At 36.1% G+C, this 17,445-nt stretch overlaps 1 protein-coding gene across 1 annotated transcript; it reads left to right on the top strand.

Annotated features, from left to right (window-relative positions):
* Nucleotides 1-12,229: 12,229 nt before the first annotated feature.
* On the top strand, nucleotides 12,230-14,243 carry LOC143407290 (uncharacterized). The gene is made up of 2 exons (XM_076866448.2): nucleotides 12,230-12,632; nucleotides 14,170-14,243. The coding sequence occupies exons 1-2, from the start codon at nucleotides 12,330-12,332 to the stop codon at nucleotides 14,212-14,214; spliced, it is 348 nt and encodes a 115-aa protein (XP_076722563.1). The 5' UTR covers nucleotides 12,230-12,329; the 3' UTR covers nucleotides 14,215-14,243.
* The last annotated feature ends 3,202 nt before the right edge of the window (nucleotides 14,244-17,445 follow it).

Here is a 17,445-nt window from a genome sequence, read left to right as displayed (position 1 = left end):
GCTCGCCTAGCATGCGTGAGGCACTGGGTTCGATCCTCAGCACCACATACAAATAAAATGAAGATACTGTGTCCACCTAAAACTAAAATAAATAAATAAATAAATAAAAAATAAATAAAAAAGAAAGATATGTTAATAAAAGGAGAGAATAAGAAGAAGGCAGAGTGACTTACTTCTATAGTCTCAGGGATTTGGGAGGCTGGGGCAGGAGGATTGCAAGTTTGAGGCCAGCCTGGGCAACTTAGTGACACCCTGTCTCAGAATAGAATTAAAGGGCTGAGAATATAGCCATGTGCTTGCCTGACTTGTACAAGTTCCTAGGTTCCATTCCCAGTACCATGAGAAAAAAATGTATTGGAAAATGCTTGAGATTTGAAGATTCTTATTGCAAAAATTTGAAGGAAAAATGAAAAAGGAGAAAAGAAAAGAACAAATTTCTAAGAAATAATGGAAAAGGAAAGACTGATGGGAAAAATAGAGAAAAGATTGTTGAACCAATACATGAATTACAGAATGTAAAATTGATTTGCTTGATAAACTTTGAAATTAGACACCTGGAAATTCTTACAATTAATTTCTTATTCTCCTACTCCTCCTCCTTCTCCTTCTCTTCCTCTCCTCCTGTATCCCCTTCTCCTTTTCTTCTTCTTCCTCTCCTCCTCCTCCTTTTCTTCTTCTCCCCCCACCCTCCCCTTCCTGTCCCTTCTCCTGGTACTGGAGATTGAACCCAGGGTCATTTTACCACTAAGCTACATCCCCGGACAATTTTTTTTTTTTTTTATTTTGATACTGGGTCTCACAGTCCAGCCTGACCTCTAACTTGTGATCTTCCTTTTCAACCTTCCAAGTCATTTTTGGAATTACAGACCTGTGCCATATACAATTCATTTCCTATAAAACTCAAGAAATGATTTTACCGGATAATAGACACCAAATCTCTTGTTCAACCTATATTATTCCATTAATAACATATGTATCTATAACTTAAATTCCATACAGACCTATATGCAGCTGAATTGTGAATAACAAAAATTTTGAGCTCTATTATGGAAAAGAACTTAATTTTATGTGATAACATGTTCAAAAGCATTAGTTTTCTTTATACCTACCTATATTGTAGAAAACTTCCAATCTACTCTCTTAAATTTATTTGTACATTATAGCTATACATAATATTGGGGTTCATTTTGACATAATCACAAGCATGGAACATAATTTACTCCACTTAAGTCCCTAGCATTTTCCCTTTCCCTTGCCTTCTCCCTCCTCCTGTTCCCTCCTCTCTACTCAATTGGTTTTTTCTTCTATTTACTTATATATATTTTTAATTAACACTTTATGGATGTACTTAGGGTGAAATTCACTGTAGTATAATCATGTATGTATATAGCATATTTTGATCAATTTCATTCCACAGTTCCTCTCTTTTCCCATCCCTCACCCCTCCCTCTCAACTCCCTTCTCTTCTCTATTGCTCTGTCTTCTATTTTCATGGGGTTCCCACCCTTTTCCCCTTATTTTGGTCTAGCTTCCACATATGTACTCTCTTAAGATTTTAAGGGCATAATACCATATCATTAATTATTGGCTCTATATTGTACAGCAAATCTCTAGACTTTATACATCTTATGTAACTGTAGCTTCATCAACTCATTATTTCTCAGCCTCCATCTCTAGTCAACTACCATTCTTATAAATTTGACTATTTTAGGTATCTGAGTGGAATCAGGTAGTAGTTTTCTTTCTGTGACTTATTTATCTTGACCTAATATATTCTAAGTCTATCTATGTTGTCAAAAATTATAGAATTTCCTCCTCTCTTTAGGTTTTCGTGTGTGTGTGTGTGTGTGTGTGTGTGTATTTTTTAGTTTACCCATTCATTTGTCAATAGACATTTGGGATTGTTTGCATAGCTTGGCTGTTGGGAAAACAAGACTACAATAAACATATGAATTCAGATACCACTTTTTTATGATCCTAATTTCAATTATTTTGAGTATACACACAGAAGTGGGATTGCTGGAAATATATAATAGTTCTATTTTAATTTTTTCAGACATCTCCAAACTGCTTTCCATATCAGTTGCACCACTTTACTTTTCTACCAACAATGTATGTTTCCAATTCCCCTGCAACCTCACCAGTACTCATTATCTTTTGGTGGTGGTGGTGGTTATTTTTTTAACAATAAGAATAGCCATCCTAATAAGTCTGAGGTGATATACTATACAATGTCTACCTATTAACTGATCCGTTGAAGAGGGTTGACAAAATTCATCTTATGGTATCTTCATGTATGCACTATGAGCTGAGTGGCTTTAAATTTTTAAAGAAGGATGAGGAAGAAGAAGAGGGCAAATACTTATGTTGCCTGCAAAATCTATGATATTTATTATTTAATCCTTTATAGAAAAAAGTGTAATAACCCCTGGTTTATACCATTTCCATTTGAGATTGTGATTTGCATGTTGGATTTAAGTTTACCATTTTATTATTTTATGTTTGTCCTTCCTTTTTGTGTTTACCTATTCACCATTTTACTGCCTCACTTAAGTTATTTGAATTTTTTTAAAGTATTCTGTTTTAATTTATTTATTGGCCTTTTTGTGTCCCCACCCACTATCAGTGCTGGGGATATAAGAATAATTTATGCTAATGAGTGAATCATAGTGAGCCCACCACTTTCCAAGTAATATTAGCCCAACCTCTAGGGAAGGGGAGGGCTGGAGATGGAGTTCAATCATGTAGACAGTCAATCAACCATGCCTACATAATAAAGCACTCCCCCCCCCAAAAAAAAAAAGACACCTCTAGACACAAAAGCTCCAGGGAGCTTCCCAGTTTTGTAACACTTCGTGCATATTGTCACACATTGATGCAAGAAAGATAATACAACCTGAGAACAATGGAAGCTTCATGTTTGGAACCCTCCCAGACTCTGCCTTATACATCTTTATGTTTGACTGGTAATAATTTATATTCTTTCCCTATATGCTCATAACCATGAGCATTACAGCCTTCAGTATGGGTTCTGTGAGTCCTTCTTGTGACTTACCAAAACTGAGTCTAGTTTGGGGAATTTCCTGAACTTGAAATTGATGTCAGAAGTTTTGGGTGAAGTTGACATTCTCAAGGACTATGAACTCATATTGACTGTATGGTTGAATTCTTTCTCCAAACCTCACAATTTGATTAGCATGCATCAACCTATTTAAGTTCAGAAAATAAGTTTCATTTTTCCTCCTCTAGGGGATAGTCCAATGAGTTCAGGGTGTTTTGTTTTGTTTTGTTTTGTTTTGCTAGATGTTGTGTTTGTCTTGAGTACTCATGTACTGTTTGTCTGAGCTTAGAGCTTTCTAATTCATTTCTCAAAGACTTTTTATGCAGTTTGGGGCTTGTTTCAAACATAAGCAACTCAGGTAGACCTGGCATTATGCTGTTTATCAATAGAATACCTTCTAAGATTTCCTCCCACACTCTCTAGTCAACAGAAATTAATTTTCTGGCCAGAAAAGTTAGATATCTTTTCAACTCCTAGCTGCCCAAGTTGCAGTTCCCACAATTGGTACCACCTGCAGGTGGAAAAAACAAAAAGGCAGAGGGGAAAAAAAAAGAGGGTTTAAAAACAGAAACTCCCTAGCCAATTAAGTTGCCTTTTCTCAACTCTTCTAGACACCAGTGAGCATACTGCTCCACTATCAGCCTGCCCTCAATAAGCCAAAAAAAGACCAAAAAACAAAACAAAACAAAGTATTACCCCTACACTGGCCCACAGGGATCCCTTTTCCTGACCTTCTAAACAGAAACTTAGTATTTCTCTCAGAGTTGTAGCCATCTAGTATGGAGGCCCCACTTATACCAGGGGCCAACCTTTGGCTTTAAACCATGATCAAAATGAGGGAAATAATGGGAATCTCACCCAATTTGCTTAGTTCTCACTCATCTCCGTAATCTATCCACTTCTGTTTACTTTTCAGATAATTGCTTTATCTATTTTGTCTAGAGATTTTAGTTATAGTCATATATATATTCATTCATATATAGTCAAGGAGTGAGTTTACTCCTTCTTTGCCTCTTCAGAATTCATCCAACATATTTATTTTATTGAGGAGTGGGGTGCTAGGGATAGAACCTAGGGCTCCACACATGTTAAGCATGTGCTCTGCCACTGGGCTACACCCCCTGCCCCCAGCCTGTACACTTTTTGATCACCTCTTCATCTGACAATGATTTTGTAATATCATTTTCTATAAATAGTAGAAATATAATGCAATTATTTGGTTTATTAAATTTTTTTTTTGCATTACTGACAGTTTAGGAAAATATGTCAGCTATGTGTTAGTAATAGGAAATTTTTAGGATAGCTATTGAATGTGGGAGTGAAAATAGGTGTTTTTAAAATGTACTATAAGACTTCAGGGCTTTAAGATTTGTGTGCAGCAATTAATCTGAAATAGTTTTTAAATCAATGATAATTATTACCCATCCTTGATGTTCTTGTCATAATAACATATTTTATATTACTTTTTTCACTGTAACTATTTTATGTCAAATCAAGAAGAAATTCCATTCCTTTTTCAATGTATTCATAGGATTATATCCTCTCATTGATTGAATTACCAAAATATCTAAGAGCCTCTTCATTGCTTTTATGTGAAATGTGTCCCTTCTAGTAATGTCCTGCATTAGGTATGATTTGAAATCTATTTTTAGTTAAAATTTACATCTTTATGTCAATAATTTCTACTGATGTCAATGTTCATCTTTTCTTTTTTTGTTTCATATTCCATTAATTTTTAGTCTAATTTTATCAGTTCTTTCTAAATATATTTTTAATGACAAAAAAAATCCCCTTCATATAATTCAAAGAAGATGACTATAATTTTTTTACTGAAGTGTTCCAAAATGTCTTTTTGAATTGCAGTTGAAATGATGTATTTGACACTTCTCAGAAGATGATATACAATCAATCAACAAATATATGAAAAAATGTTCATCATCTCTAGCAATTAGAGAAATGCAAATCAAAACTACTCTTAAGATTTTATCTCATTCCAGTCAGAATGGCAGCTATTATGAAGACAAACAACAATAAGTGTTGGCGATATGAAGGAAATCTGATGTGAAGGATGTGGGGGGAAAGGTACACTCATCCACTGCTGTTGGGACTACAAATTGGTGCAACCAATATGGAAAGCAGTATGGAGATTCCTTGGAAAATTGGGAATGAAACCATCATTTGACCAGCTATCTCTCTCCTTGGGAGACTTAAAATCAACATACTATAGTGATGCAGCCACATCAATGTTTATAGCAGCTCAATTCACAATAGCTAAACTATGGAACCAACCAAGGTGCCCCTCAATAGATGAATGGATAAAGAAAATGTGGTATATATACACAATGAAAAATTTTTAATATTTTATTTAGAGACAGGGTCTTGTTGAGTTGCTTAGGTCCTCACTAAATTGCTAAGGCTGGCTTTGAACTCTCAATCCTCCTGCTTCAGCCTCCTGAGCCACTAAGAGTACAAGTATGCACCACCACACCTGGATTCAGATGCCTTTTTTAAACTTGCTGCAATTTTGTGATGAACTGGAAAATTGTGTCATCAAATCACCCATATCATATGCATTGGTTTATTGATAAATCTGTGCAGAAATTTTGATACTGGCATTCTTCTCTACCTGTACATTGTGATGGTGGCAATTTTATATGCCTTGCCCCGTGAACCACCAAACTTTTCCACAATAAGATATATCAAGCTAAGATATCTTATAATACATTAAGATACATAAACCATGTATCTACCTTTACAAAATGTTCTTTTTTTTAAGTATTTCTAAAAGTATTTGCCCTTCTAACAGGAATCTGATAAATTCTATTTTACATAGTTCCTATCAAAAAAGAAAAATATATGAGACATATAAACACATATACTACATATCAAGTATATTCTTAATAGAAATGAACTTTTAATTTTACTAGACACTAACACAAACTCAATCCACCACTTACAATTTCACTCAGGTGATTTTTTAAAGTATTTTCCACAGATTAGCTTCTGGCTCCATAAATCTCACACTTTGTTTCTACTCTACTACCAAGCTATTCCCACTATCCAACTACCAATCATAACATATCACAATGCCAGGGAAGTTGACATAATAACGAGTATCCCTAGAAGTTGTTCTTACCTTGAGAAGCCTAGATAACCACAAAAGTGATTGTAAAACATGTAAATGTGTCCCAGAGGGACCAAAATAGCAAATCTCCAACTCAACTACCGTTTCCCCCATACTGGGGATTGAACTAAGAGCATTAGCTCATGCTAGGCAAGTACCCTGCCACTGAGCTACATTCCTAGTCCTCAACTACCTCTTAACTGGATCCCTAAAACACCTGAGCTGTTCCGAAGCAAACCAATACAAGGAAAGGGAAAGCCAGAATGGAAACGGTCAGCAACCCTCAGCTAATTTGAGTTAAAATATCCTACGTGGGCGAATTTTGCAAAATTATGTGATGTTGTAAACCCATTAGAGTCCCCACTTCATAAGTGCAACTTCATTTTAGTTTCATGTAAACCTGCCTCTGAACATTACTTCCATTCCACGCTTAATTCATAATTTCCTTCGCTGCCTAGAATGTCCTGTTCCTTTTTCTCTTCCTGGCAAATTCAGACACTTCTTTCAGAGCTTGACTCAAATGCCAATAGTTCCTTTAGAGAAGATCTAGTGTATTTGGGGCTCTGATAAAAGATAGGTCTGGGTTTCACTGTTGAAGTGTTGTTTGTATCATAAGCAAATTACTAATTTCTCTGAGTCTCAATTTCTTGATCTATAAAATATAAGAATTGTACCTTGCTGAGTTAACAGAATTTTTAAATTTAGTATTTCATTCAAATATTTTGTCATTTTAATTTCTCCCAATAATATACTGAAAATATTGACAAAAGATTACTCAAGAGAGGTTTATCTTAATCATTTATTTCTAACATGATTTTATTATTTGAGTGATAAACAGGATTGAAATGCAATAGGATTAAATGGGTAAGGTGTTTGTCTCAGGCACAAAATATAAGGGGGTATTTTAAAAATGAGTAATCAACATGAATCACATTTGAATTCAATATTTTTAATCAATGCTAAAAAAATCTATGAAACAGAATGTCGAAGTTTTAAATAAAAACAGAATCAGTATTACTGATTTTTCCTTTTGCCTCAGAATTCAATATGGTTCAGCTTGGTACTGGTGATCAAAACTTGCTGGGAGAATTTGGAATAATTTTTCTCTATAATTATTTTGGAAAAAACATAAATTATTATTTTAATCTGTTCTTACAAATTCCATCTTCAACACCTCCAATACTAATTTTCCTAGCATAGAGGTTGGTTCTACATAATAAGCAAATTTTATTTAATTAATATAAGCAAATTGTATTTAATTGATAGAAGCAAATTTTGTAATATTAAAAATAGCTTCTTCTTTTGTGTTATGGGCCAGGCTATATGGGCAATGACCAAACAGACTCCATTTTACCCTGAGACTCCATGTCATATAAGAAATGCTTCTCCCAGGGCTGGGATTATGGCTCAGAGGTAGAGCGCTTACACACAAGGCCTGGGTTTGATTTTCAGCACCACATTAAAAAATAAAATTTAAAATAAATAAATAAATAAAAAAGAAAAGCTTCTCCCATGGGAACACTCCATCTCTGTACCTATCAATAGTTGCTTAGCATAGCATGTTTGGCAACACAAAATGGCAATTTTTATACAATGTAAAATTGTTCTCTCTTTGGTTCCCATTTTTCTTAGGCAATGTACCCTGCCAGAGATTGTCTAGATGTTAGTAACCATTCTTTAACTTGTACTCAACTAGGGTCATTTTGACCCACTTCCCTTCCCCTGCTTGCTGCTATGTCAACCTGGAAAGTCCCATGGGAAATACCAATGTACCCATTGCATTTTTTTCACTAATTGCTCAGTTCAGTGTCTGTACCCCTGCTTGCTTGCAGCTATGTCAAATACCAGCTTGGCATGATAGTACACACTTTTAATCTCACTACTTGGGAGGCTGAGGCAATTTAAATCCAGCCTCAGCAACTAAGGTAAACTGTCTCAAAATAAATAAATAAATAAATAAATAAAATGACTAGGGGTGTAACTTAGTGGTATAGTGCCCTTAGGTTCAATTCCCAGAGCCACCAAACAAGAAGGAAGAGGAGAAGAAGAAAGAAAAATAGAAAGAAGAAAAGAACACCAGGACTGGGAGTATAGCTGTAGTACTTGCCTACTATACAGGAGACCCTGGGTTTGATCCCCAGCACTAAGGAAAAAGAAAAATTTCTAGCCCTCATAAATGAATTGAGCAAAGTAACAGGATATAAAATTAACACCCATAAATCAATTACATTCCTATACACCAATGATGAATCAGCCAAAAGAGAAATTAGGAAAACTATCCTATTCACAATAGCCTAAAAACAAACAAACAAACAAACTGGGAATCAATCTAACAAAAGAGGTGAAAGACTTCTACAATGAAAACTAAAGAACACTAAAAAAAGAAACTGAAGAAGCCTTAGAATGCTCTCTCTCTCCTGCTAGCCCTGAGTAATCCTTGCTGCCCTGCCGGGCGGTTAGAGGAGGGAACCAGAGAGGGGAGCCGTCTCGGACCTGGTCATAGAAAAAGGTAACTGAGTCTGTGTGTTTATTTCGATCTCGCTAGCTAACTTTTATGCCAAGAACCTCATTAATGAAACCATTGCGCTGGCCGCATGGTAGAATTGGCGCCCACGAGGGGGGCATTCTAGATTAGCTAGATTGAGTGGGAGCGCGCGCTATAAAGATAAAGAAAAAAGTAAAAGATAAAGGAAGTGGTGACAATTTGGGTCACGAAAGGAAGTGGTGACAATTTGGGTCACGAAAGTACCTTAAGATATTAAAGGAAAGAGACATTAAATTAATTAAAATAAAAAATTCAACTTGTACCTATAAGGAAATGTATCTGACTATTTTAGACAGTATAGTTAATCAGAAAGGAAAACAGATAAAGAAAGCTCAGTTATTACAATTCTTAGAGATTGTAGGTGAATATTGTCCTTGGTTTTGTGAACAAGAGTCTCCAAATTTACTTACTTGGGAGAAATTAGGAAGAAAGTTACAAAAGGTCTGTCTTTCAAATGAATTACCGGGAGGCATAGATAATATTCAGAGAACCTGGACGGCTTTGGAAGTTTGTCTTTTTGAATATATGGGCCAGAATTCGTGGCCCCCTGAAGACCTGCTAAAAGGCATTCAACGGGCTATCAAGTCTATTCAAATGGAAAATCCGCCTGAGGCTAAGTTAATTCCTTTTCCCTGAAGCCGCTTAAAAACGAAGGCGCTAAGGGCCAGGCCCAAAGTTAAAAGTGTAAATTTAAACTTGCAAAATCAGGCTACTCCGCAGGGAGATTATGGAGAGCAATATCAGAAAGGAGATACATCCGAGGTCCTAGAGAGTCTTCCAGAGGAGGTAAACGATCTTCCTGGAGAGGAAAATCCGGAAGAGATTCCTAGAGGGGCTCAGAGTTCTTCTCAGCCACGTGACTTAAAAGCCCAATTTCAAAATGGCGACAGCACAGAACCTTTACCAGCTAATCTATGGGGGAGAGATATTTTAGCTAAAATTAGATTATTATTAGTTACTCCTAACTCTATGAGATCAGTTGAGGAAGTTAGTCAGAGGTATTTTCCTGGAGATGATAAGGAGACCCTTCAGGAAGAGTACCTGTTTACAAACCAGTCTCCACGACAAAGATTAGTAAATGCTCCAAGCCAAAATTTTTATTAGGGGCCCTGAGTACTTCCCTGATCCCTAAGACAGCTGAAAAAATCACCTGGCTCACAGAGGAGCCTATATGGATTTCTCAGTGGCCCATCTCAGGGGAAAAGCTTAAAATAATTCACAGGCTAGTTGAGGAACAACTTCAGGCTGGTCATATAGAACCAACCCTTAGTCCTTGGAACACACCTATTTTTGTTATTAAAAAAAAAAGTCAGGAAATTGGAGATTGCTACAGGATTTAAGGGCAATAAATCATGCAATTCAGCCTATGGGATCCTTACAGCCAGGACTTCCCTCTCCCACAGCCATGACTTCCCTCTCCCACAGCCATTCCTTTAGATTATAGCTTGATGGTAATAGATTTAAAAGACTGTTTTTTCTCTATAAGGTTACATCCTGGAGATTGTGAGAGATTTGCTTTCACTGTCCCAACAATTAATTTTAAGGAACCTGTTAAAAGATATTGCTGGAAAGTACTCCCACAGGGAATGCGTAATAGTCCTACTCTGTGCCAAAAATACGTAGACCAGGCGATAGATCCCATAAGAAGTAGCTTTCCTGATGCATATATTATTCATTTTATGGATGATATATTATTGGCTCATGCTAATCCCAAGGTACTTTCAAAAATCTTTACTCAGTTAGAGACTTCGCTTACAGCAATGGGTTTATGCATAGCTCCTCAAAAAATTCAAAAAGTGTCTCCTTTTCAATATCTAGGTCAGATAATTCAAGGACGTACAATCCGTCCTCAAAATCTTCAGATAAGTATTAAGGAGTTACATACCCTTAATGATTTTCAAAAGCTATTAGGAGATATTAATTGGCTGAGGCCATCCTTAAAACTAACTACTTCTGAGTTAAGTCCTTTATTTCAGATATTACAAGGAAATCCCTCTCCAACCTCTCCACGTCAGCTAACTTTAGAGGCTAAAACAGCTTTAAGGAAAGTTGAAAATGCAATTAAAAATGCACAGCTTACTAGAGTTGATCCTAAGGAAATGGTGTATTTATTAATATTTCCAACTGAACATACACCAACAGGAGCCATATGGCAAAAATTAGGAGTTATTGAGTGGATTTATTTATCCCACTCCCCTCAAAAAACATTAATTCCTTTTCATGATTCTATAGCTCAATTAGTAATTAAGGGTAGAACTAGGATTTTATAATTAATTGGATCTGAACCTGATATCATAATTATTCCATTTTCTGTTCAACAGATTAATTGGCTTTTTCAAACTTCTAGCCCATGGCAAATAGCTTTTGCTGATTTTCCTGGCCAGATAGATAGTCACTATCCTCGTGATAAGATTATACAATTTGCATCATTAACGTCACTTATTTTTCCAAAGATTGTACGTGCCCATCCTATAGATGAAGCCTTATCAGTGTTCACTGATGGATCAATTTCTGGTAAAGCAGGTTTTTATAGTCGTGTTCACACAGAGGTAATACAAACTTCCTATACTTCTGCCCAAAGAGCAGAGCTTCAAGCTCTGATTTGTGCCTTAACTTACTTTGCAAATGAGCCTATTAATATTTATTCTGACAGCTTATATACAGTCAAAGTTACTAAAAATATTAAAATTTCAGTTATTGCGTATACTTCATCACAAGAGTTATTTAAATTATTTCATAATTTACAAAAGGCAGTGCTAATGCGGAAATATCCATGTTTCATAGGACATATACGAGCTCATACTAATCTTCCAGGACCTTTAGCTTCAGGTAATAACAAAATTGACAGACTCGTAGCTTTTTGTCAACAGATGTCTTCATATGACTGTGCACTAGCTTCCCATTCCTTACATCATCAAAATGCTTCTAGCTTACGTAAAAAATTTAATATTACTAGAGAACAAGCTCGTCAGATTGTAAGCCAGTGCCCTAAGTGTGTTATTCACACTCCATCTCTGCCATCAGGGGTAAATCCCCGTGGATTAAAACCAAATAAAATCTGGCAAATGGACGTAACTCATATTCCTCAATTTGGTAAGCAGTGTTATGTACATGTCATAGTGGATACTTATTCTAGATTTATTTTTGCCATAGCACGTACTAAGGAAAATTCTCAAAATGTAATTTCTCATTGCCTAGCAGCTTTTTCTGTTTTAGGATGCCCTATGCAGATTAAAACAGATAATGCTCCAGCTTATGTGAGCTCTTCTTTTCAACAATTTTGTCAAGAGTTTAAAATTAATCATAAAACAGGAATTCCTTATAACCCCCAAGGTCAAGCCATTGTGGAACGAGCTCATTTATCTATTAAACTTCAATTACAAAAATTAAAAAGGGGGATAGGCTTATGACTTCCCAAAATAGCCTTAATCATGCCTTGTTTGTTTTAAATTTTTTAAACTGTGACGCAGAAGGTCACATTGCTGCTGAGAGACAAATGTCTCCCTCAGTAACAGGCCCTTTAGGCAGAGTTTTGTGGAAAGATTTACAGACCGGTCAGTGGAAGGGCCCAGACCCGGTGATTATATGGGGCAGAGGGCATGCTTGTATTTTCCCAGAAAATTCTTCTCGTCCTATTTGGGTGCCTGAACGTGCTATCAGACATGGAAGAGATAGAACCCAGATTGAAGCGACTGAGGATCGACCCAGAGGAGCCCCCATCCAGAAGGAGGAGATATCGGAAAAGGATGAAGAAAGACCAGATTGACCCAGCCAAAAAGCTGATTTCATGGGAAGACGTGAAGAAGCTAACAACCCAGGCTTCCCGAATACTTCGAGACCTAGGAGAAAACAGGACCCCAATGATGATGGTAGCAACAGTAATTGCCCTACTGGGCTGTCAGGTAAAGGGGGATCAAGTAGACACTTACTGGACATATTTCCCAGATCCACCCCTGGTACACCCAGCTGTGTGGACTGGAGAATCTATTCCAGTATTTACTAATGACTCGTTCATGATGGGAGGATTTACAGATACTCATATTACTCCCAATCATGTGACTAGATTTAATTATTCTGGCTATAGTGCCCAATTACCCTTGTGTTGGTCCCACGATAAACATGCTGGCTGTCTGAAAGTATCATTCGAAGAAAAGACAGCGATTGGTAGACCTAGACTGACAAATAATTCTATTTATGGAGATTTAAAACCTAATACTAGATCAGTAATTAAGATGGGACTTTCCCATAATAAGCCAGTCATTTCTGCCAAACCTCCACGGACACACCACTGTCCAAATAGTTCTATAATTGAGATTGGCACCTTTCCTAAATGGATGGATTGTATAAATCCCTTTCCTGTACAACATAAGGTGTCTAAAGATAGTGGGTATATTTTAGACTGGTCTCCAAAAATTGATAAGAGACAATTACGAAGAAATTCTGCTATGACACCTGCAGGATTTGTTAGTAATATTTTGACTTATAGTAAATGTGGTGTTCAAAAAGATATTTGGCGTTTAATTGCTGCCTCAGAATTCTTACATTTTACAGACAGACCCTTACCAAGATTTATTGGCAAGAACTGTAAAGAGGGATCTTGCTATGGCTTACGAGCTTGTGTCCAATCTCCTTATGTTTTAATTATTGGAAATGTAAAAGTTAAATGGATAGATGACAGATATATTGTTACTTGTAATAAATGTAACCTAACCAATTGTATTACTAGGTATAATGGAGGAAAAGGAGTGCTGATACTTCATCAGCCCTCTTTCGTTTTATTACCTGCTAATATTTCAGAGCCATGGTATGCTGATGCTGGTTTACAAGTCTTACAGCAAATTCATGCCCAGCTGGCAAGACCTAAACGTGCTATTGGAGTTATAATTGTTGGTGTTTTGGCGCTAGTCTCTTTTATTGCATCAAATGTCTCTGCGTCTCTGACATTGTCTCAGAATATTCAGCATGCAAAATTTCTTAATAATTTAGCTCAAAATACTTCCAAGGCTCTGCGTAATCAAGTAAATATTGATGAAAAGATTGAAACTAAATTAAATGCCTTAGAGGCAACTGTTATTGACATAGGTAATGAACTTTCAGCCTTAAAATTTAAAGAAAGGCTTAAATGCCATGCTAATTATAAGTATGTGTGTGTTACAGCTGCCAAGTACAATGCTTCTCTCTGGGATTGGGAGAAGGTTAAAAACCATTTGTTAGGTATTTGGCAAAATAGTAATAATAGCTTGGATATTCTGGAACTTCATCACCATATCCAAGACATTCAAAATAATAGAGCTGATTTTTCAGATCCTTCTTCTTTGGCTAACCAAATATTGAAGGAGTTAAATGGATTCAACCCTGGAAATATTCTCAAACACTCGGCCTGGTACATTATTGGATTATTCTCTTTGCTGCTAATTCTTTATTGTGTTGTAATTGTAGGATGGCGAGTCTTCAGAACAAGAATGCAGAAACTCCAGAGAGTGAACCGCCGCCTCATTTTTGTGAAAAGAAAGGGGGAATATGTCGGAAGCCATTCTCACATGTGACTGGGTGACTCCCGGTTAGGGTCTGAGGCGCTCTGGCTGTGTCGGAGCTTTCCCGGCCCTCTCCTGATGAGAGAACCTGTCCGTGTCGGGGTGTAACTGACCACTGACCCCGGAGGCCCAATCACTGACCCTGACCTTGGAGTGCGGCCCCCCCTTCAACCTTCATTGGATGGAATTCTCCCCTGAATTTCTTGCTCCCCAATAAAAGGCTACTCCCTGGCGTGCTCGCTCTCTCTCTCTCCTGCTAGCCCTGAGTAATCCTTGCTGCCCTGCCGGGCGGTTAGAGGAGGGAACCAGAGAGGGGAGCCGTCTCGGACCTGGTCATAGAAAAAGGAAAAAAAAAAAAAAAAGAAGCCTTAGAATATCTTCAATATTCTTCGAAAGGCAGAATTAATATTGTCAAAATAGCCATACTAGCCATACTACCAAAAGTGCTATACATATTTAATGCAATTCCAATTCTAGAAATGGAAAAAGCAATCATAAAATTCTTTTGAAAATATAAGAGGCCCAGAATAGCCAAAGCAATACTTAGTGAGAAAATGTGACGCAGAAGGCATCACAATAACAGACATTAAATTATACTACAAAGCTATAGTAACAAACACAGCATGGTATTGGCACCAAAACAGACATGAAAACTAGTGGAACAGAATAGAAGACACAGAGAAAAACCCACATAAATATGGTTATCTCACACTAGACAAAGGCACCATAAACATACATGGGAGAAAAGATAGACTCTTCAACCAGTGGTGCTGGAAAAACTGGAAATTCAGATATAGCAGAATGAAATTTAACCTTGATTTCTCACCCTGCCCAAGACTCAACTTAAGTAGGATCATTTTGACCCACTTCATTAAACCAGAAACTCTGCACCTACTAGAGGAAAACGTAGGCCCAACACTTCATCATATTGGCTTAGGAACCAACTTCCTCAACAGGACTCCTGAAGCTCAAATGTACAATGAAGAATCAATAAATGGGATGGATTCAACTAAAAAGCTTCTTCACTGCAAAGGAAACAATCAAGAGTGCAAAGAGAGAGCCTATAGAATGTGGGAGAAAAATCTTTGCCACCTCACCTCAGATAGAGCATTAATCTCCAGGATATACAAAGAACTCCAAAAACTTAACACAAAACAATTTTTTTTAAACCCAATCAATAAATGGGCAAAGGAACTGAACAGACACTTCACATAAAAAGAAATACAGTTGATCAACAAATATATGAAGAAAAATTCAACATCTCTAGCAATTAGAGAAATGCAAATTTAAACTACACTGAGCTTCCATCTCACTCCTGTCAGAATGGTAACAGAAGAATACAAGTAACAATAAATGTTGGGGAGGATGTGGGAAAAGAGCACACTCATACATTGCTGGTGAGACTGCAAATTGGTGCAATCACTATGGAAAACAGTTTGGAGATTCCTCAGAAAACTTGGAATCGAACCACCATTTGACCTAGTTATCTCATTCCTTGGTGGGACACAAGAATCACCTGTGCAGCCACATCAATGTTTATAGCAGGTCAATTCACAGTAGCTACACTATGGAACCAGCCTAGGTGCACTTCAACATATGAATGGATAAATAATATGTGATATATAGCATAATGGAATATTCCCCAGCCACAAAAAGGAATGACTTTATTTTCCAGAAAATGAATGGATATAGAGACTATTATGCTAAGCAAAATAAGCCAATTAAAAAAAAAAAAAAGGTTGAATGTTCTCTCTGATATGTGGATGCTAACATGCAACCAGGGGGATAGAAGAAAAATAGAAGTTCAGTAGATTAGACAAAGGGGAATGAAGGCAAGGGAGGGGAGACAGGAATAGAAAGGAGAGTGGAATGATTCTGATGTAACTTTCATATATATATATATATATATATATATATATATATATATATATATATATATATATATCACAGTGAATCTCTATTTCATGTATAACCACAAGACTGTGATCCTAATTAGAATAAGATGTACTTAATGTTTGTGTAAATAAGTCAAATTATACTCTACTGTCATGTATAACTAAAAAGAACAAAATATACATATATATAAAATTTATCTATAATGTATATCATATGTAAATGTGTATACCAGATTTAAACATGTATAACACATACTATTTTAGTAATTGAAATAACAAATTCTTAAATTTTTTAAGAATTTGTTTTTTCCAGTTCTGTCCTCCTGGATAAAAGAGTATAGTATTCCTAGCTTCAAAGACCTCAACTTTAAAATGAAAGATAAGGATTAATGTTTTTAGATGTGTTTTCATATTTTAAATATCAATTATAACCCATACAGAAAATGTTAGCTGAGTCTACTTTGGAATTCTTAATTTTACACTCTAAAATTGAAGATAGTTTTACATTAAATGTAAATAAATCCTCAAAGAATAAAAGTTGGTGTTGCCCATCATATTCCTTTTTAAATTTTGTGGTTTATTTTATGAGTGGGTAATACATGCATATGATACAAATTTAAAAGTCCAAAACTACATGCACAATGAAAATTAAATCCCTCTAACCCCTTACTCAACAGACACTTCTCAGAAGAAGATATACATTTGATCAACAAATATTTGAAAAAATGTTCAACATCTCTAGTAAGTAGAAAAATGCAAATCAAAATTACTCTAAGATTTCATCTCATGCCAGTAAGAATGGCAGTTGTCAAGAATACAAACAACAATAAGTGTTGAGGAGGATGTGGGGGAAAAGGGACACTAATACATTGCTGGTAAGACTACAAATTGGGGCAACTACTCTAAAAAGCAGTATGGAGATTCCTTAGAAAACTTGAAATGCAAACATGCTTTGACCCAGCTATCTCACTCCTATACCCAAAGGACTTAAAATCAGCATACTATAGTAAAACAGCCACATCAATGTTTATAGCAGCTCAATTCACAATATCTAAACTGTGGAAGCAACCTAGATGCTCTTCAACAGATGAATAAAGAAACTGTGATATATATACATACATATAGATAGATAGATAGATAGATAGATAGATAGATAGATAGATACACACACACTGGAATATTATACAGTATTAAAAGAGAATAAAATTATGGCATTTGTAGGTAAATGGAATTGGAGAATATCATGCTAAGCGAAGTAAGTCAATCCCAAAAAACCAAAGGCCGAA

The sequence above is a fragment of the Callospermophilus lateralis genome, chromosome 9 (genome assembly GCF_048772815.1).
Source record: "Callospermophilus lateralis isolate mCalLat2 chromosome 9, mCalLat2.hap1, whole genome shotgun sequence".
Classification (NCBI taxonomy): Eukaryota; Metazoa; Chordata; class Mammalia; order Rodentia; family Sciuridae; genus Callospermophilus; species Callospermophilus lateralis.
The sequence above is the reverse complement of the archived record's forward strand: the minus strand, read 5'-3'. Positions and strand labels throughout refer to the sequence as shown.

Excerpts from the sequence above, each read along its gene's own strand:
- LOC143407290 (XM_076866448.2), top strand. The coding sequence starts at position 12,330 with ATGCTTGTATTTTCCCAGAAAATTCTTCTCGTCCTATTTGGGTGCCTG. Across the intron at positions 12,633-14,169 it reads TTGCCCTACTGGGCTGTCAG|GATGGCGAGTCTTCAGAACA; the intron begins GTAAAGGGGGAT and ends TTGTAATTGTAG.